The sequence below is a fragment of the Orycteropus afer genome, unplaced genomic scaffold, assembly GCF_000298275.1.
Source record: "Orycteropus afer afer isolate SDZICR_OR568_19922 unplaced genomic scaffold, OryAfe1.0 scaffold00040, whole genome shotgun sequence".
Lineage (NCBI taxonomy): Eukaryota > Metazoa > Chordata > Mammalia > Tubulidentata > Orycteropodidae > Orycteropus > Orycteropus afer.
This window is the reverse complement of record NW_006921627.1, coordinates 4,147,094-4,168,683: the sequence shown is the minus strand read 5'-3', so window position 1 is coordinate 4,168,683 and position 21,590 is coordinate 4,147,094. Positions and strand designations below refer to the sequence as shown.

Here is a 21,590-nt window from a genome sequence, read left to right as displayed (position 1 = left end):
ATTTTTAGTCTGTTTTTGTCATTATCTCTAAGGTGTGTCTCTTGTAGGCAGCATATGGATGGGTTGTGTTTTCTTACCCAATCTGCAACTCTCCGAGTGACTTGGATTTTAAAACTTGCAAGCTGCCATCTAGATGCAACGATGGGTCTCTCCAGAGCAAAGAAAAATGAAGAATACCAAAGATTCATGGAAATAATTAGTCCAGGCGGCTGGTACACCATGCAATCCTCAGCGTATAAAACTATGAGACCAGAAGAACTAGATGGTGCCCAGGTACCACCGTCAGCCACTCGGAGGGGGATCTATGTAGGAGATCCTGGCTAGAGAGGGAGAACTATGTGGTACAAAACTCAAAATAATTTGGAGCAGTAAAAAAGGGAGCAGGTTTCCTGGTCTGATAGAGCTTGGTGGAACCACTGAGAGTATGGCCCTTAGCTGCCCTTCAGGTCTGGAATTGAACCTACACTTGTGGCTTCCAAGCAAACAAAAGACAGGCATATGAGTTGAACATTTACCTGAGGTCAATACACTCCTTGGAGAGAACAATCATGGGAGAAAGAAGGGCTGTTTATGTACAGGGAGACAGCTCAAGTGGGCAGAAGTGCATGGAGGGATGGACACAGGGAAGAAGTAACTCTTGGAAGGAAATGAGAGGGGAGCAAAAAAAAAAAGAAAGAAAAAAGTGAGCTACATAAATGGCAGGATTTGCCTTGTTCATGGATTTTTTTTTGTTGATATGTACCGTCAAGTCAGACCGACTCATAGCGACCCCTCCTTGGGTTTCCGAGGTGGTATCACTATGGAAGTAGATTGCCCAACCTTCCTTTCCCAGGAGTGGCTGGTGGGTTTGAACTGCCAGCCTTCTGGTTAGCAGTCAAATGCCTTAGGCACTCCTCTACCAGAACTCCCTAGGAAGACTGAATATTGTGAAAATGTCAATATTACCCAAATCAATGTACACATTCAATGCAATCTTTATCCAGATACCATCAACATTTTTTTAAGGATATGGAAAAAACAGTTATTAATTTCATATGGAAAGGAAAGAGACCTCAGATAAGCAAAGCACTGCTGAAGAAGATAAGCAAAGGAGGAGCTCTCACTCTGTCGGATCTCAAAACCTACTATACAGCCAAAGTAGTTAAAACAGCATGGTATCGGTTCAGTGATAGAATGGAACAGAATCTAAAACCCAGAAATAGATTCATCCAGCTGATCTTTGACAAAGGACCAAAACCCTTTAAATAGGGAGAAAGATAGCCTGTTTAACAAATGGTGCTGGCAAAATTGGATATCCACTTGCAGAATAATGAAACAAACCCATACCTCACTCTGTACACAAAAACAAACTCAAATTGGATAAAAGACTTAAATGTATAACCCAAAACTGTAAATCCCATGGAAGAAAGATAGCAGCAAATCTAGGGGTCCTTATTTATGGCATAAATAAACTATCAAGCATAATTCAAAATGCACAGGCAGTGGGAGAGAAGCTAGATGACGGGACCTTTCAAAAATTAAATTCTTAATGCACATCGAAAGACTTCTCCAAAGGGTAGAAAAAGAATGTACAGAGTGGGAAAAAGTATTTGGCTATGACATACCTGACAAAGGACTAATCTCCAAAATGGATAGAAAATTTCAACACCTCAACACCAAAAAGACAAACAATCCAGTTCAAAAATGGGCAAGGGACATGAACAGACACTTCACTAAAGGTGATATACTGGCAGCCAACAAATACATGAGGAAATGCTCATGAACATTAGCCATTAGAGAGATGCAAATCAAAACAACAGTGAGATACCATCTTGCCCCAGCACTAGGAGCAAAGTTCAAGACAGAAAATAACAAGTGCTGATGAGACTGTGGAGAGATTGGAACTCTCATGCACTGCTGGTGGGACTGCAAAATGGTCCAACCATTGTGGGAAATGGTATGGTGTTTCCTTAAAGAACTGAAAATAGAAATACCATTTGATCCAGCAGTTCCATTACTAGGAATATATCCTAAAGAGGTGAGAGACAGGACATGAACAGACATATGTACACCCTTGTTCATCACAGCACAGTTCTCTATAGCAAAGAGGTGGAAACCTAAATGCCCATCAACAGATGAATGAATAGATAACCCAGTTAGGGTACATTCACAAAATGGAATACTATGCTACTTTAAAGAATAATGAAAAATACGTGAATCATCTCATAACGTGGATGAATTTGGAGGACATTTTGCTGAGTAAAATAAATCAGTTACAGAAGGACACACATTGTAATAGTCCATTATTGTAAGAAGTCAAGGAAAGGTTTGCTTAGGGAAGGAAATTAACTTTGTTGGTTACCAGGGATGGGAGGGAAGGGTAGGGAAAATTTCGGATAGTTGGAGGGTGCACATTGATTTGGGTGATAGGTGGGGTGGTATGGAAAGAGTCTGTGAGCATCATAGTGATAATGGGGAGAGGGAAAACACAGAAATGTGCACAAAGTTACAGACAACAGAGGCGATTACTATTACATGCACAATTCTGCATTAACAATAACACTAAACACCACGCTATAGATAAATGCATAGACAAGTGAGAAGATCAGGTGGGGGTGGGTGAATAGGAATATACCCTAGGCCAAGGATAGATTTAGCTGAAGATAACTGTACATATGCACTTGTGCTACAAAATTAGCCACACACATTACAGAAGCAACAGAAGACAGAGCTGGAGAGTAACCTCTCAGAGACAACCAGATACCTTGAGAGAGAGAATCACTGGGCCTGCTGACTCAGGACCATAGTCTTGGGGGACACCAAGCTCATTTGGCACAACATAGTACGTAAAAATCTTGTTCCACAATCTACTTTGGTGAGTAGTAACTGGGGTCTTAAAAGCTTTCGAGTGGCCATCTAAGATGCACCTGTTGGTCTCCTCTCATCTGAAGCAAAGAAGAGTGAAGAAAATCAAAGGCTTCTGGATATGGTGGACCCCAAGACCAGAAGACCTAGATGGTGCCAGGCTACCAATGCCAACCACTTGGGAAGGGATCAAAACTGGAGATCATAGATAGAGTGGAAGGAAATATGTGGAACAAAATTCCAAACCACAAAAATGACCAGAATTACTGGTCAGATGGAGTGTGGTGGGACTCCCAAGACCATGGCTCCGGGTTACCCTTCGGGCCTTTTGTTGGACTCACTCCCAAGGATTGGCTCTCAGCTCAACAGTTGTTGTTGTTGTTATGTGCCGTCGAATCCTACCCGACTCATAGTGACCCCTCCTTAGGTTTCCGAGGCAGTATCTCTACAGAAGTAGATTGCCCAATCTTCCTTCTGAGGAGTGGCTGGTGGGTTTGAACCACCAGCCTTCTGGTTAGCAGTCAAGTGCCTTAGGGACTACGCCCCCAGAGCTCCTTCAGCGGAACAGTAGAAAGACCTATATGCAGAACACCTATCCTAGGGCAGTACCCCTACCTACTTCAGAGAGATACACCCCTTAGAGTGTTTGGCCATGGGGCACCATTCACATAGAGGTAAAGCTGGACAGGCGGTACCTAGTTAAGACGGGCACAGGAGGGGGGCAACCACAGGGAAGGGAGGGGAGGGGAACTTGTTATGGTCAAGGATGGTAATCTCGGTGTGAAATCAAATGCACATGAACTGATGGATGTAAAACAAATTTTGCTCTGTAAATTTGTACCCAATGCACAATAAAATTAAAAAGAAAGAAGAGGAAAACAGTATCATTCACCAAAAAATTTAATTGTATTTTTAAAGGGTATAGTTATTTTCTTTGTTTTTAGCCATAGTGTTTAGGACTTTATAGGCCCTTGAGGATTTCTGACCCTTTAGATCCATTTTACAAGGAATTTTGCTCATGTGCAAGAGTTTATGGCCTTGGAGAATGAGCTGTTATTAATAGCATTTTTTGCTCCTCCTTTCATTAATTTGGCTTTTTAAACAACTTTATTGTTCAAGAGTGCATTTCCTCTCAAGTAACAATACTGCGTAGTGTTTTTTATAATAGCCCGCAAAAAGACAGATGATATCTAAGAAAAACATTGTGCATAGTTTCATATGATTATTATATTGTCCACATTATCAGTATTTATTAAATTCATGCACTTAAAAAAATTTGTGGTTCAGTGTAGCAAAATTGGGGATATTTTTGCCCTTTCATCTTTATTGTTAGGTGATAATTGCCACCGCCCTACCACTTACAGCCTGTTGAATGGGATTTTCATCCAGTATTGAATGGATTATTATGCATGTTGCCCTGTTGATTCATTGAGCCTTGCTCAAGGAAAGCTCTTCAACACAACTTGTATTTTAGGTATTGGATAATGTGATTTATTTGACAATGTACTTTAGAGCATTGCTTTTCAAACTTTAATGTCATACGAATCAAATGGAACTTGAAAAGTTCCCAGGTGGAAATGGTGTTGCTTTCCTGCACAGCATGACTGGCAAAGCTATAGAACACTGGTTATGGATTTTTTGAAATTGTTTTCTTCTCCCTTCACCCCCCCTTTTTTTTTTTAGTGTATAAACATTGAACATTACCCCTATTGATTTCACTATATCAGCTCCTATGTGAACTTACAAAAATCTGTTTCTCCTTAGTTTCAGGACACCAGGGCCACCCTTTGCCTCAGTTAAAGCCCTTATAAGTTTTCATATTGGCGCAGGTTCAAGAGGCAAGTTAAATTTTTTAGGATGTTAGAACAAAACACATTGTTGTCATTGGCACCTGTTATCAGGTCACTTCAGTATATAAAAACGTTGAGCAGTATAACAAGGTGACAAGCAATTGAATTGGGGCAAAGAAGGACAAGTGAATCACCGATTTGAAAACAATTGAAACTTAATTTAGCTGCTTGAATTTGGTATTATACTTTCACAGAAACTTTCCCTTCATACCTCCAGTTTATATTATCATATATGTGGTTTTAAGCTTTCTGAATTTGAGATTGCAGACTACGAGGAAATCAGTGGTTTTTCTCTGGCAGCTAGGCGATCTTTTAGGTGGATTGATTTATTTGCATATAAATATTGTTCTCTTTGAAAAAAAAAATGTTGTAAGTTAAAGTGTATCCACTATTAGTGTTTTCTTTAGCCATCTGGCTCTTGTCCGCAATGTCAGACATTAAAATATGGTAGCAAAGATCCCAGTAGTAGTTTATTCCTTTTTGCAAGCAGATTTCTTACTTAATGTACAAAACCAAACCCACTGCCATCGAGCCGATTCCGACTCACAGGGACCCTCATTTACAGTGTTGGGTTTCTAAAGGCTATAAATCTTTACAGATGTGGATTGCCCCATCTTCCTCCTGCGAAACAGATAGTACGTTTGAACTTCTGACTTTGTGGTTAGCAGCCAATATCTTACGCACTATACCACCAGAACACCTTACTTAAGGTACAAGTATAAGGGAATTCAGGAAGTTGCCTGTGTCATAGACGGGAAGAAATGTATCTGTTTAATTTTTCTTCATTTTCTTTTCCCTCACTAAGATCAGGTTATTTTGTTTGTTTCTGTTCTGCTTGGGATATTTGCTACCAAAAGCCACCAAAGACATATTTTAGATGATATCACTAGCTATTTATTAGGTCTGGGTATTTACAAACTTAATTGCTTGTATTTATGATTGTCTAACTTCAGAAATCACTTGAGAAACATGTTTAACTTATTTTGAAAGTGGTGACAAAAACTGATCACCTTCACATGTGATTTTAAAATTAAGATGTTAAAATGAAGGTTCTTTGCAGACTTTTCAAGAGAATCTAGAAGCAAAGATTAGTGGATATGGGAAAGTGGTCATGATAGTGTAGCTTCAGTATAATCAAAGCAGCTTTTACAGAACATATTGTAAGATGAACACTCACCACAGGCTATCTTTACCTGATTTGAAGGAGGTTAAATAAATATAAACCATATTGGCTTTCTGTTCTCCATGATTAGTTTGTTTATTGCTGAAACGAGGGACAAGTCAATTAATTGTTTCATACATTTTTGTTTTTCCTGCGTTGTTGCACTATTCTGACAGCTATCTAATTCTCTCCTCCCCCGCTCTCCACAGTTATGATCAAGACTGTTTTCCACATTTTTGGAAATCGAATTATATCACCTTCCTACATGAAGTCTTACACACTTAGGATAAACTACAAATTACTTGCTTAACCTGATAGATTTATCTTGCTTTTTCTTACCTTTAGTTTTCTTTCTTTCTACTCTGCTTCTCCAGCTCTTAAATGCTAGTCATACTGTGCTGTGCACTTTTTCCCCAACATAATACTCTCTCCTTTGCTCATATGTTCCCTCTGCCTAATAACCCAGACAAATCCCTTAGGAAAGTTTAGATGTTACTTTCCAAGAAGCCTTTTATGATCATCACCAGCATCCCTAGCATCAGAGTAGGTTAGGGTACCTTTCCTGTCCACTGTCACATAGCATTTAGCATATACTGTATCTGCTTACTTGCTTGGGACATACTTGAGAGCAGGAAGTGTTTATTATTTATTTATTTAATTAATTTTTATTGTGATTTGGGTGAAAGTTTATAAAAAAATTCATTTCTCATACAGCATTTCATACACATTTTGTTTCATGACACTGACTGCAATTCCCTGCAATGTAACAGCTCTTTTCATATTTCCTCCCCATAGTTACCTCTTCCCTGTGACTTTCCCTCCCATGCACTCCTGCCACCTCCCCCCCCCCCAGCTGTCTTCCTGTGTAAACACTGCCCTTCTGTTCTCCCATGGATTGATCACTCCAAGGAGTGTATCTACCAGATGTAAGAGTTTACCCCATATGCCTGTCTTTTGTTTGGTTGGAAGCCCCAGGAGTGAGTTCACTTCCACACTGGAAGGGTGGCTAGGGGCCATGGTTGCTGGGGTCTCAGAAGGCTCTATCACACCAGCAAACCTGGTCTTTTTTTTTTTTTTAATGATTTTGAGTTTTGTTTTACATTGTCTTCCCACTCTATCAAGGATCTCCAAGATCAGGAAGTGTTTTCAATCATGAGTTTTATCCCTACTGTTTGATGTTTAATAAAAAAACAAACCAGATTAGTTGCCATCGAGTTGCATTATTTCTGACTCGTGGTGACCCTATTTGTTTGAGTAGAGCTGTGCTCCATAGGGTTTTCAGTAGCTGATTTTCGGAAGTAAATCACCACGCCTTTCATCTGAAGTGCCTCTAAATGGACCTAAATCTTCAACCTTTGGGTTAGCAGCTAAGCTTATTAACAGTTTGCCCTGTTACATGATAGTGGTGCTTAACCAAATATTTATATATTTAATGATTAGTGAATATGCATAGAACTTGCATACTGTCAATGCTTAGACAAATGTAGATTTTCCTATATTTCAGAGCTCACTTTCTCCTGTGCAAAGCCTTAAGCATATTTTTTAGTTGGTTGGCGAAGTTAGTCATCTTGACCTGTAGTCCAGCATTTGGTCACTTTTCTGGCAACTGTATAACCCTGAGGTAATTTGGTAATTTTCTCTAGATGTTAAATTGTTCGTTGGTAGAACTCTCATTTTCCATGCAGGAGACCTGAATTCAGTTTCCAGCCAGTGTATTTCATGTGCTACCACCAGCTGGGAAGCTCCCAGACTAAGACAGATGAGGAGAAAATCAGCCGGTGAAAACCCTGTGGCTATAATAGTCCAATCCCCAACTTAGCATGGGCATGGCACACACTGTGCAGTTGACATCCATTGTGCACATGGTGACCATGGATTGAGGCCAACTCAATGGCAGCTCACAACAACATCTTCCTGACTCAACAGCTTCTTGCTTTGACTTTGTTTTGGGTTGCCCAAATGAAGTGAAAAATAATGATCATGCATTACATGTATGTAGCATCTAATAGCTTACAATACACTTGCACATTCTCTGTCTAATGTAAATAAAGAGCTCAGTTTGATAGAAGAGCTAAAGTCTCATTTTGTTGTACTCTTCATTTTAAGTACAGAAAATAGTAGGTTTTTTAAGGCAAAACGTATAGAAATGCTGGTAACCTTAGAACTGAAACCTGCTTTTAGAAGAGTTCTATTGAAAAACATAAAATTAATGAATATAAGAATGCTGAGAAGCTTACACAATTGGATGTGCTGCCCTTTTGGAAAGAGAAAAAACACTGAAGAATTGAAATTTTTTAAGAACAAAGGAAACTGTGCAGTTAGCCATGTCAGTGAAATCCTAGTAAAGGTTACAGCTCTGTAGATCATTGGGTTTCCAGCCTTCTAGTTTGTTTTTTATGTGTTATGTAAGCCATCCTCATTCAATATTTAGTGTCAAAGAATTTACCGAATAAGCCATTTTTGCGGTAATTAGTGTACCAGAGAGGCTAAGGGTATGGCAGTTGCAGTCAGACAGAACTGGGTTTGAGTACCAGCTTTGTGATTTGAGGCTAATTAGTGAATTTTCTTGAAGGTTTGATCTTTTCATTTATAAAGTATAGTTAATAAAACCTTATAAAAATGTTTTGAGTAACTTGATAAATAAAACAATGAGATAATAAACATTAAGGTGCTTGGTATATAGTGAGGACTCGTAAGGGTTATTACAATAATACCCATCTAACATAATGTTGGACTTAGATTTAAACATATAATACATAACATTCAATGCCCTACTTCACCAACAAAAAAAGAGGAGGATATTCTATGATTCTCTGGAGCTTAATTTATGGGGGTTTTAGATATTTAATTTTATGTATTAAAATATGATAAAGTGAATGTGTGTGCGTGTACATTTGTGTATGGACAGGGAGAATTTTGCTAACCTCTTGCTATGTGCCTAACTTTGTGGAAAGCATTTTCCATACATCACTTCATTTACTCCTTTACAAGTAGCTATGTGATAGATAGGCATTAGTCCCGTTTAAAAAAATTAGAAAACAGAAAGCAAAACCTTGATATGTACAGAGTCTAAGAACCCCATAGCTAATGAATGGGGAGCCAATGTTTAACCTGGCACTCTCCAGCCCTTGAAACCATGAACATATTCTGGGATGTACAAGTTCACTATGCAGATTTTATGATTTTTATTTTTCTTTCAATGACAATCGAAAACAAAATTAATATCACAATTCAGGATCCTATGTGTGAATATCTTACAATGAAAGATCATATGCAATTTGATCATCTACATTTATGCTTATGATCTGTTGCTCTTGGTATTACTAGTGTAATTGTCAGGCACCAATGAAAAGTGAACAGATGTGGGCCTAATACATAACGATGCTTTTATACCAAGCAAATGAAGTTACAGGGCATTGTATAAAGAAGTGTTCAGGAATGTGACAAAGAAAAGTACTGGGATAATTGAATCTTCTTTTGGCCTAAAAGAACTTGGACCATAGTATTAAAGTACTATGATTACATTGTGAGCAATGATTTAACTGCATATTACGTTAATGTAGATAATTTGAATTTCATTGTGTGTTTCAGTTTTCCTTGTTTTTAATTTGTAAAGACTGGATTTAATATTTTGAAGTTTTAAAACTTATGAATGGAGTACATAGAAAATGATTTTCTGTACAGTTATACTATTTTATAATTCAGATATAGACCCTTCAGCTCATGGAGATGAAGCAGTTAATTCTGCTTATCTGATGCTTTTCTGAGCGCTGCACAGCTTTGCCAAGTTATTACCATTTAAACTTCATCTTGAAGGATGAGTAGATGTATACTAGGCAAAGGCAGAGGGCAAAGGAAAGGATTAAGGACATTATGACATCTGAAAGGGCAAAAAAAAAAGTTGATTGCATGAGGAAGTGCTGGAAATGATATGAATTTTAGTATGTAGCCACTATGAATCTAATGAAAGCAAAAAGTGGGGAAATGTAAATTAAATCCTGTTTTACACAAAATTCAGAACACTATCTGTAAAAGACTCCTTGGAAGTGGAAATGTACATAAATGTTTCTGTAATGACAGTAAATTGCCCCATAAACTTTCAGAATTATTTATCATTTTCACTTTTTGCCTCCCTCCCTCCCTTCCTTCCTGGAGGCCCATCTTTTATTATTGACATTAGAAGCCTGTAACTATTTTCTCCTTTCATCTCAGTGGGATGCTTTAGAGATTATTAGTCTTCTACTCAATTGATTTAGCAAACAGCTTACGAAGTTTTCTGATCACTAGGAGCTCTGGTAGCATAGTGGCAAAGACACTTGCCTGCTAACCAGACGGCTGGCGGTTCAAACCCACCAGCCACTCCTCAGAAGGAAGGTTGGGCAATCCTACTTCCGTAGTGATACTGCCTCGGAAACCCAAGGAGGGGTCGCTATGAGTCGGGGCCGACTCGACGGCACATAACAACAACAACAACAACTTTATTTGCTCCAGATTTATTTAATATATTTGCTTTATTAACCCAACCATTACCTCTTCATCATCCACATTATAGTGAAATCACCACTTTAAATTAGTTTTTAAACTGAGCCCTGTGAGATCACTCTTTGAAAAGACATGGATGGTATACTATTTCTGCATGTGTACATTTTAATTTATTATTGTGTAATATGATTAAAGTGTAGCATTTACAGCAGTCATCATTGCCATAGTTTGTGGGGAAGAAAGTAAACGGTATAATACTTACAAAAGCACTTTTCAGTTGGGAAGGAGTACACAGGTAGCAGGAAGTAATAAGCCATATTACATGTTCCATTGTCTTGTTCATACTAGTATAATACTTTCCCCAGCAACATCATAAATCTGACTTCCACCAACAAAATTTGGATCTCTGATTCTGTGAGGCCTGAGGCATATCAACAGCAAGAAATGAAAGGGAGTAGACAATTAAATGAAGTAGCAGTATAAGGGAAGAAGAAGAAAATAAGAGGTGAGGCAAGAGGTTAAATATATTTATTTCCCTTAGTACCAAAATTTTACTCAAAAGTCTGAGATTGTTTGTCTTGTTTTAGATAATGATAGAAATTAAGATTATACTTAATGGGTACTTTTCCATAAGAAGACTCGATGCTTTTCTCTGTCCCTATGAATAAATCAGACAAATTCAGAAGGGAGCAACATAGAGTAGGCCTCCTTCTCTTTATTTCTTAAGAAATTTTTTTTAAATGACAAAATTATTCAGTCATAGAGCCAAGAAGCTAAGTCAATGTTTTAAGATAGGAATTTTCTTTGGCTCTCTGTTTCTCTACCACACCTTCAAATTTGTCAGCACAGTATAGTCCTGTCATTGTCACATCTTTGGTCTTTTTTTTTTTCCCTTCCGATTTTATAAATTCATTTTGTATACACCGGGAGTGCTAGATTCTTACCTTTTAATTATTGGGAAAGCAAGCAAAGAATGTTTTAGAAAAGCAACTCTACAAATTATGTTAGGCCATTTGAGAAAAGATTCTATGTTTTTTTCCACCTGGTCTGCTGCCCTTCATAGGCAGTGTCATTTCTGTGACTTTGGGAATTGTGCAGCTGTTCTGGCTAGAGTAAAATCTGCCTCTTTCCTATGTATTTAAGTATTTGGAGTATATTGTCATCTGTCAGAAATTCTCCACTTGGTTTGGTAATGCTGGAAAATATTGTGCAGCCCTGACCACCACCTCCTATCCTTCCAGTTCATTACTCTAGTTGTTTCCCACTCCAACAATTCTTTGATTTTATTAGAACTCTTAATAACCAACCTGTATTCCTTTTTTTTTTTTTTTTTACAATTTCTGTCCCACTTCCTTCCTTACCTGGCTCCCTTTCTTGCTCCCAACACTGTAATCAACTCTCTTTTAAATACCTTAACTTACTTGCTTCTTTCTCTTTTCTCTCAAACTTGCCTTGCAAAACTCCAGTCCTGATTAAAAAAACAACTACCCATGCTGCCTCTGCACTGAGCAGTTGCATATTACTAGGAAAAAAAAAAATCACACAACTATACTGATTGGCCTCACTTTAAATTTATGGCCACAGAGTTCAAATGTGCTCCAAATATACAGGCAAGCCTAATACAAATGCCTATGAAATTTGATTTCTTATCCAGAAGGCTGGCGGTTCAAACCCACCCACCAGCCACTCTTCAGAAGGAAGATTGAGTGATCTACTTCTGTAGTGACACCGCTTTGGAAACCCAAGGAGGGGTTGCTGTGAGTCGGATCTGACTCTAGGGCAGTGTGGTTTTTTTTTTTTTTTTATCCTCAGAGATGATTATTTCATATTTTTCCTTTTCTTTTCAAATCTGCAAAATCCCTCCCTTCCTACTCATAGCTGCTGACTTTACATCATACTCCATTGTGAAAATGAAAGTAATCAAATGCCACCCACCACATCTTCGTACCATTAAATCTGCCACTTACTTGCATGTGTACCCATGCACTTTGCCTTTTCTTTTACGAAAGTGTTCCATTCCCCTTCAAATTTCACCTCTACCACTTCTCTCGTAATCCTATCCTAACTCCTCAACTCCAAGATGTTGTGCCCTCAATTATTTGTTTGCTTTTATTTTCCAAATTTTGCTCCCACCTGGTTCATTATCACTAGCATAATAACATGTCTTAATAGTGCCCTCTGCCATTTTTAAAAATCCTTCCCTTGACCTTATGTCCCTTCTAGCTGCCACCTCATCCCTCTTTTACCCCTTCTCTGGAAAACTTGTTAAAGAATCTACTCTAATTGCTATTGCATTTCCTCTCCTTCCTTCCACTTTTTGTAATCAGACTTCTGTTTTTATCACTCACCTGAAATGGCTCTTGTCACAGTTATCCTTAACATGTGCACTGCTGGATCCAAAAGTCACTTCTCTATCCCCTTCTTGCTTTACCTTTCACCATTATGCTATGTACTCCCTTGGAACACTATTTTCTTTTTGCATCTCTGATACCAGATTCTTCTTACTTTTTCCTCTTCAATTGTTATTCCCTCTTTACTGTTATTTCTAGGAGCTCTGGTAGCCTAGTGCCTAAGGCACTTGACTGCTAACCAGAAGGCTCGTGGTTCAAACTCACCAGCCACTCCTTGGAGGGAAGGTTGGGCAATCTACTTCTGTAGTGATGCTTACTCGGAAAGGGGTCATTATGAGTTGGGTCCGACTCGATGGCAAATAACAACTACTACTACTACTATTATTTCTGATTCCATGTTCTCCTAGACCCTGATGGCTCCATTCTCAGTCCTATTTTTTTTTTTTTTTTTAGATATACTATTAATCTCATCTCCAAATAGCTAGATTGAGCTCTTAAAATTTAAAGTAGATGTTGTCTCTCCTTGCTTAAAAACCCTACTATGCTCTCCCAGCATACTCAGAATAAAACCCAGACTCTTGACCATGATTTGTAAGGCTCTGCATCATTTGGCCTCTTGCCACCTCTGTGATCCTACACCTACTAGTTTCCCTTCCCCATACTCCACCCATATTGTTGTTATGTGCCCTTGATACTCCACCCATATTGTTGTTATGTGCACTTGAGTGGTCTCTGACTCATAGTGACCCCTCCTCGGGTCTCTGAGGTGGTATCACTACGGAAGTAGATTGCCCAACCTTCCTTCCCCAACCTTCCTTCCGAGGAGTGGCTGATGGGTTTGAACCACCAATCTAATGGTTAGTAGTCAAGTGCCTTAGACACTATGCCACTAGAGCTCCCTCCACCCATATTAAATGATTTCTATCCTCAGAGGCTTTGTACTGTGGTTCTCTCTGCCTCTTCTCCCAGGATGTCACATGACTCACTTTTTCACATCCTCATGGCAGTTCCTCAGCAACGTCTTCCTTGACCATTGTAGCTAAAATATACCGTCCCTGTCACACCCAGTACCTCCAATCCGTTGCCTGTTTTATTTTTTCAAATCACTGTCTGAAGGACCCCTGGTGGTGTAGTGGTTAAGCGATCAGTTGCTAACCGAACCCACAGGAGAAAGATGTGGCAGCCTTGGAAACTCTAGTTCTACTCTGTCCTCCAGGGTAGTTGTGAGTCAGAGTCAACTCCATGGCAGTAGGTTTAGTTTTGATTTAATCACTGTCTGAGATGCTTGCCTGTTACTGTTATGTTGTCTACCTCCCCCTTTAAAAAATAACTTCTGTGAGGGCCAGGACCTTGTTTGTCTTACTCAGTATTCTACTCTCTCCCATAGAATTCTTGATAGGCATTTAGTAAATTCTTGCTGAATGGATCAGTGAATGCCAGCTCTTTCTGAAGGTTTAGTAATTGTGTTGAAAATGCACACTGCTTTCTAATTTTATTATGGACAAATAAATAGCTTTACCATAGTTAATAGAAAGTGGAATTTTTATTAGGTTACCATTATTTTTATTAGTTTTTATGAAGTATGCTTTGAACTTTGTAATACCACGAAATTGCTTCCTAAAGCAAAAGATTTTTCCTGCAGCAGGGATTAGCAAACTGCAGCCTGTGTGGCCTGTTTTTGTATGGCCTGGAAGCCAAGAATGGTTTTTACATTTTTAAAGGGTTTGGGGGAAGGGGAGAAAAATATGGGCAAAGAGGGCATATGGCTAGGAAATGTAAAATATTTATTATCTGGCCCTTTACAGAAAAAGTTTGCTGACCCTTTCTATAGCGTTTGGCCCTTCATTGCCTTTCTGGCCTTTGCCAGTACACTATTGCTCCGTCTGCCACAGACACCCTTGCCTCCTGTCTGCTCCTTAAGTGCATCAGGCACACTCTTAATTCAGGATCTTTACATTTGGTATTTCCTCTCTCTGGAATACTCTTTCCTCAATGTGTATATGGCTGTGGTTTACTCCAAGGAGCTCTGGTGGTTAAAGCATTCCACTGCTAACCAAAAGGTCTGTGGTTGAAACCTACCAGCCTTGCCATGGGAGAAGGGTAAGGCAATCTGCTTCCATAAAGATGCACAGGCTTGGAAAACCGTTCTGAGCAGTTCTGTACTGTCCTGTGGGGTCACTGTGAGTCAGAATCAACTCAATGGCAGTGAGTTGGTTAGGTTGGTGGCTTACTCCCCAAGTTCTTTCACATCTTTGCTTAAATGTTACCTTCTTGGTGTGTCTTTTCCTGGTCACATTATTTAAAATTGTAACCCCATTGCCCAGTAGCACATGCTCTGTGTCCTTTCTTTTCCTGTTTATTTTCACTGAACTTATCACCATCTGACGTACTGTGTACTTTACTTATATTCTCTGTATTCCCAGTAGACTATAAGCTTAATGAGGGCTGACAGTTGTTTTTTTTTTTACAGTGCTTCCTCCCCTTTCCTCCCACCCCTGGTAACCAACAAAGAAAGTTTCTTTCCATATATAAACCTTTCCTTGATTTTTTACAATAATACACTAATACAATATTTGTCCTTGATGTTGTTGTTATGTGCTGTTGAGTCAGACCCGACTCAAAGTGACCCCTCCTTGGGTTTCCGAGGCAGTATCACTACGGAAGTAGATTGTCCCATCTTCCTTCCGAGGAGTGGCTGGTGGGCTTGATCCGCCAGCCTTCTGGTTAGCAGTCAAATGCCTTGGGCACTAAGCTACTAGAGCTCCTTTTCTGCCTCTAGGAGGGCTCATTTTAAACTTAGTGGCATGGCAAATCTGACTAATCCCCACGTTATGGTTCCATGTACCTTAGTTCCATGGTCCCATCTCCACAAAGGTGCCATGTAGCTTCTTTATATTGTTAACAAGCTATCCAGTCCCCTTGGTGGACCACAAGCACCTCACATTTACGTAGTTCCACCCAGTCATCTGGTGGAAGTCATAAGGAGCATGGCTAGAAGAGCCATATTATATAATTCATTGCACCACCTAATTGCAGTCAGGTGGTGTCATGAAACAAAATGTGTATGAATTATTGAATTCTGTTGAATAGAAAAACAATTTGCTCTGGAAAGTTTCACCCAAATCGCCATAAAAAAGTTTTAAAAAGAAACCAGTCCACGAAACTAATAACAGCTTATACATACCACAGCCCCGTCTAGCCTGAGATCAGAAGAATTAGATGATGCCTATTTACCGCTATGACCATTCAGACCAGGGACACAGTAGAAGGTCCTGGTTAGAATGGGAGAAAAATATCAAGCAATTCTCAAATTCCTAAAGAAGACTAGACTTACTGGGCTAATAGAGACTAGAGGAATCCCAAAGACTATTGCTCTAAGATACCCTTTTAACTTGGAACTGAAGCCACTCCTGGAGGTCTCCTGTCAGCCAAAAATTTGATTGGCTTATGAAATAAACAATATCACCTATGAAGAATGTGCTCCCTTAAACAGTCATATATAGGGCACCAAATGGTCAACATTTACTTAAAAGCAAAAGATGAGATGGCAAAGAGGGGAAGGGAAACTAGACAAATGAGAACAGAACAAACAGAATGGAAATAATGAGAATGCTGACACACTGTGATAATTGTAACCAATGTCAGAGAAAAGTTTGTAGAAAAAATAGTAAATGGTAACCTAATTTGCTGTTTAAACTTTTACTTGGAACACAATAAAATATTTTTTTGAAATGTTAGGGGAATATTGACTGCTAACCAAAACTTCTATGAACTTGGGATGGGAGAAGATGTTGTGGAAAAAGTCATAAAATTGCAAACCATAAGGAGAAGATTGGTACATTTGAACAATTAAAAGTTTTAAATTCTGTGGATGAAAAGATAGCATAAAGCAGTCAAAGAAATAACTACGATTGGATGAAAATATTTGCATTACATATAACGGATATAGAGTTATTCAGAAATATAAAGAATATCTAAAAGTCAACAAACAAACAAAAAAATATGTCCTCTTTGGAAAATGGGCAAAAGAGAAATATAACTCTTTCTTAGAAGTGGAAACAGGAAATGCTGTGTGAAAAGGTGTTTATCTCAGTATTGAGGGACACACAAAATGCTAAGAAGTTGTTTTTAGTTGCCCTCAAGCTGGCTCCAACTCATGACAACTCTGTTAAACAGAACCAAACATTGTTCTGTCTTGCACCCTCTTCATGGTCCCTGGTATGCTCAAGTTCATTGTTGCAGCACTGTGTTAAATGTCTTCCAACCCACGAGGCTTATCTACCAGCAGCACTGTATTGAGCTGTTCTGTTGTGATCATAGCGTTTTCTTTGATCATAGATCATAGATCAAAGATCAAAGATTGTGAAGTCTTTTTTCCTAGTCTGTTTGTTGTACGTAGTCTGGAAGCTCCACTGAAACCGTTCTACCATAGCTGACCTTGCTGGTATTTGAAATACTAGTGGTGTAGCTTCGGGCATCATAGCAACATGCAAGCCACCGTAGTACAACAAACTGACAAGATGGGTGGTGAACAGTGAGAGTATTTCATAGCGACCAGACTGGCAAACTTTAGGCAGCCTGATAATACAAGGTGTCAGTGAAGATAAAGAAAAATAACATTGTATCCTACTACTGAGAGTATAAATTAATATACCTTTTTAGAAAATAATTAGTGAAGTTTAACATGTACCTACCATATGGCCTAACAATTCAGTTTGTAAGGCTATACCTATTCTTACACAGGTATGTCAGAATGTACCTAGCAGTGTTCTTTGTAATAGGAAAAAAATGAAAACATCTCAATTGTTCATCTTCTTAGAAATGGGTTAAAACAAGTTGTATGTATTATGCTATATACCACAGTGAAAGTGGAGGGAGAAAAACTATAATGCGCTATTGATCAGTATGAGTTTCAAAACATATATTAAAAGGAAAAAATAAGTTTACTAATGAACTTTACATATAAAGTTCAAGGGAGTTCTGGTAGCGTAGTGCCTAAGGCACTTTACTGCTAACCAGAAGGCTGGTGGTTCAAACCCACCAGCCACTCCTAGGAAGGAAGACTGGGCAATATACTTCCTTAGTGATACCCACCAGCCACTCCCCAGAAGGAAGATGGGGCAATCTACTTCTGTAGTGATACTGCCTCGGAAACCCAAGGAGGGGTCCCTATGAGTCGGGTCCGACTCGATGGCACATAACAACAACAACAACTGCCTCGGAAACCCAAGGAAGGGTCGCTATGAGTCAGGTCTGACTGGATGGCACATAACAACAACAATAAAGTTCAAAGATATACAAAGCTAAATGGTAGTGGTAGGTTGCAGTAAGGAGAAGCGGATGCATGAAAGTGGGGTTAAAGAGAAGTTTTTATTCTCCGCTCCCGGGAGAGGTTTGCCTGTCCCCGAGAGAGGGGCCCAGGCGAGGTTCACGGATCCCTGAGAGGGGCCCTGAGAGGGACCAGAGCAGTTGCACCACCCAGGTGAAAGAAAGGGTTTTTTATAGTGATTTTCTTCCTAGTTCTTAGAGGACTAGATTGGGAGCAGGGTATGTGTTACAGGAACCAATAGGTAAAAGCACCTTATTAGCATGGGGGCAGGAAGCAGAGTTGAAGCACTTCATTAGCATAGTGGGCAGGAAATAGTTGAGGGTCTTCCTAAGCCAAGGTCATGTGCTGGGGTTCAGTATAGGGTGTGGTCAGCCACTCCCTTGCTTGACCGTTCCAGTAATTCTTTCAGGCTTAATCCTTTACCTGCCTGTTCCTGCCTGACAGTAGGTGCCATGGTGTGACACATGGTGACCTTATGTATAACAAAATGAAAACTCACCCAGTCCTGTGTCATAGTCATGATCTTTGGTAAATTTGAGGCCATTGTTGTGAATATTGTATCATTACATCTCCTTGAATTTCCCCTTGTTTCTGAGGATCCTCTTCTTTACCAAACAGAATGGCCTTTTCTAGCAAATGGTCTTTTCTGAATATATTTCCAAAGCAAGTGAGCCAAAGCCTAGCCATCCTCTCTTCTAAGGAACATTCTAGTTGTATTTCTTCTAAGGCTGATTTGTTTATTCTTTAGGCAGGTCACAAAATACTCAGTATTCTTCACCAACATTAGGAGCTCTGGTGGTGCAATTATTAAGGCATCTGGCTGCTAACCAGAAGGTGGGCAGTTTGAACCACCAGCTGCTCAGTGGTGGGAGGATGAGGCAGTCTGCTTATCTAAAGATTTGTAGGCTTGGAAACCCTGTAAAGCAGTTCTACTCTGTCCTGTAGGGTAACTGTGAGTCAGAATTGACTGGATAAAAGTGGGTTTGGTTTCTTTTGATTTCACCAACACTACAATTTGAATGCAACAATTCTTCTGTCTTCCTTTTTTTTGTCTGGCTTTTGCATGCAGATGAGATGATTGAAAAGACCATGGCTTGGATCCATATGTATGTAGCAAAACTATAACAAAAACAAGGGGAATTTAAATACAGCATTCCGCATAGGCCTTTCTCTCAATGAGTAGGCAATGAGATACAAGATAAGGAGAAATACATAGGGAACTTAAGAAGTAATTATAATGTTCTGTTTTTTAAATTAAGGAGCTCTGGTGGCATAGTGCCTAAGGCATTTGATTGCTAACCAGAAGGTTGGTGGTTCAAACCCACTAGCCACTCCGTGGAAGGAAGACTTGGGAAATCTACTTCTGTAAAGATTTATTGCCTCGGAAATCCATAGGGGGTCGCTATGAGTAGGAACCAACTCAGTAGCAGTGAGTTTGCTTTTTTTTTCTTTTGGTATTTCTTAAATTGGGTTCCTAGGTTTTTGTATCATTAATTATCTCCCATATCCTTCATATGTATCCTTTTGAATGCTCAAAGTATTTACTAGTAGTAAAATTAAGAATTGTGTTACAAAACCTTTCTTATTCACACATTCTAATACTTCATAGCATTACTGTTAGGAGATTGTTTTTAATGTTTTCAACATTAATCTCTGACTTGGTTTCTTTTTCTCTTTCATTTCAAAGTAACTCATGCCTTTCTTTTGTTTTATGATTTCATTAAGCTTCATCTTGGGAAGGGGCATGGAATGCATGTTCTTTAGAGGAAAACGAAAACATCACTATAAACAATTTACAACTATTGAGAGAAGGAATTTGGAAGTGGTAAAGATATTTTGCAGCAGGAATATTTTGTTGGCTTTCAACAGGTCCTTTGTGTCAGTGGTGTGAGTATATAGTATGTTTTCTATGCTTATATATAAAAAAGCTTACGTTTTTTACCCCTTATCAATAGGCAAGTGAAAGACCAGAATAAGAAGGTAGCAAATCTGAAGCACAAGGAGCAGGTGGAAAAAAAGAAGAGTGCACAGATGCTAGAGGAGGCTCGACGAAGGGAGGACAATCTCAATGACAGCTCCCAGCAACTGCAGGTTAGAACACAAGGAGAACCTGAAAGGATCTGGTGAAGAGATTTGATCCATAATTGCATGTTGTTTTTCTCTTCATCTTTACCCTTCTCTTTTTTCCCTTTCTAACCCTGCTTGCTGCCTTTCTCCCTGACCAACTGTTAAGCAGTAGAGCAATGGCTTTAAATAGAAATGGCAAGTTTTATTCCACAGCTTTATGAGGACACCTCGGCATAAGAAAGTTCATTTTGCTTCAAGTTGATCACACTTAATTGGTAAGTTTAATACCAAGTGGGTTCTTTTGACCTTTAGGGTAGTCAGTTTAACTGTTGGCCAGTTCCATTCAATAAAAGGTATTACTAATCTTTGTCTAACTTCCTTTTTCTGTTCTTCTCTTCTACTTTTCCCTCCCTACATCTCTGCTTCCTTTTCTTGTTTTAAAAATTCTACTTAGGGTAATTCATGGTGACACGGGACATATAAACTATATGTTTTTCTCTTCATAGAGACTGATAATCAATGTATAAATCTAATTATTTACAGATGAAGTTAAACCAGGCTCGGTAACAGTAGTAGCAGGTACCTTATCTTAAGTGCCAATTAGATGCCCAGTATTTGAAACTAGGCTCTGGTCGTTCATTGTTTTCACTATAATCCATTGAGGTAGTTGGTGGTCTCCTCATTTTGCAGATGAGGAAGTGCACTGGGAGACACTGGCGGCCTTTCCTAAGTCTGTAGGGCTTTCTAAGTGGCTCAGCCATGATTATCAGAGCCTTGGTGTCTTGACCATAATACTTCAGAACAAAGGCTTAGATTTTAGAAGCAAATGCCATAAACTTCCTGGAATCCTCTGAAACTCCTGGTAAGATTGTTAAGCTACTGTTAAATGGTTTTCCTCTCATTGTTGTTGTTGTTTGTTCTTACGTGCTGTCCAGTCGGACCCAACTCATAGCAAGCCCTCCTTGGGTTTCCGAGGCAGTATCACTATGGAAATCGATTGCCAAGTTTTAATTGGGTAAGACATAATGCCATGATCACATAATCATAAAATCTAAAAATTTACAAGAGATATTTGGACAACATATTATCTAGAGTGCTTTGAGGCTTTAAAACAAATTAATGAAGTTGCTACTTGGAAATTTCTTTTTTCATTCCTCTTTTACTTTACTTTGTCTGATTATGAAATTACTTACTCCTTATATAGAAACATTATATAGGTCTTCAAATGAACCAACCTATTAAAAAACATAAAATGCAAATTTTCCCTTATCCTTGCCAACAAATACTTGATAACTGGCAATTTTATCTTCCTCCTGCTACTTCTTTTTAAGTTGTTTTGTGCTTTCATTTTTATATCATTAGTTTTTTAATTCATCTAGAATTTATTTTAAATTATTCTAGGGTATTTTGTGTGGTGTAGGTTTTTTCTTTATAACTAACAAGTTTACTAGAATATTTATAGGAAATTATTTCATTGCTCATAAGTTTAAATCAGCATCTATATA

The 21,590-nt window shown here is 38.8% G+C and overlaps 1 protein-coding gene across 1 annotated transcript in view; it reads left to right on the top strand.

The window, feature by feature from the left end:
- The window catches only part of ERC1 (ELKS/RAB6-interacting/CAST family member 1), a 715,223-nt gene that overhangs the window by 269,804 nt on the left and 423,829 nt on the right, over nt 1-21,590 (top strand). Inside the window, exon 13 of the mRNA XM_007937035.1 lies at nt 19,974-20,109. Coding sequence (XP_007935226.1) covers nt 19,974-20,109 — 136 coding nt within the window. The remainder of the gene's footprint in view (nt 1-19,973; nt 20,110-21,590) is intronic.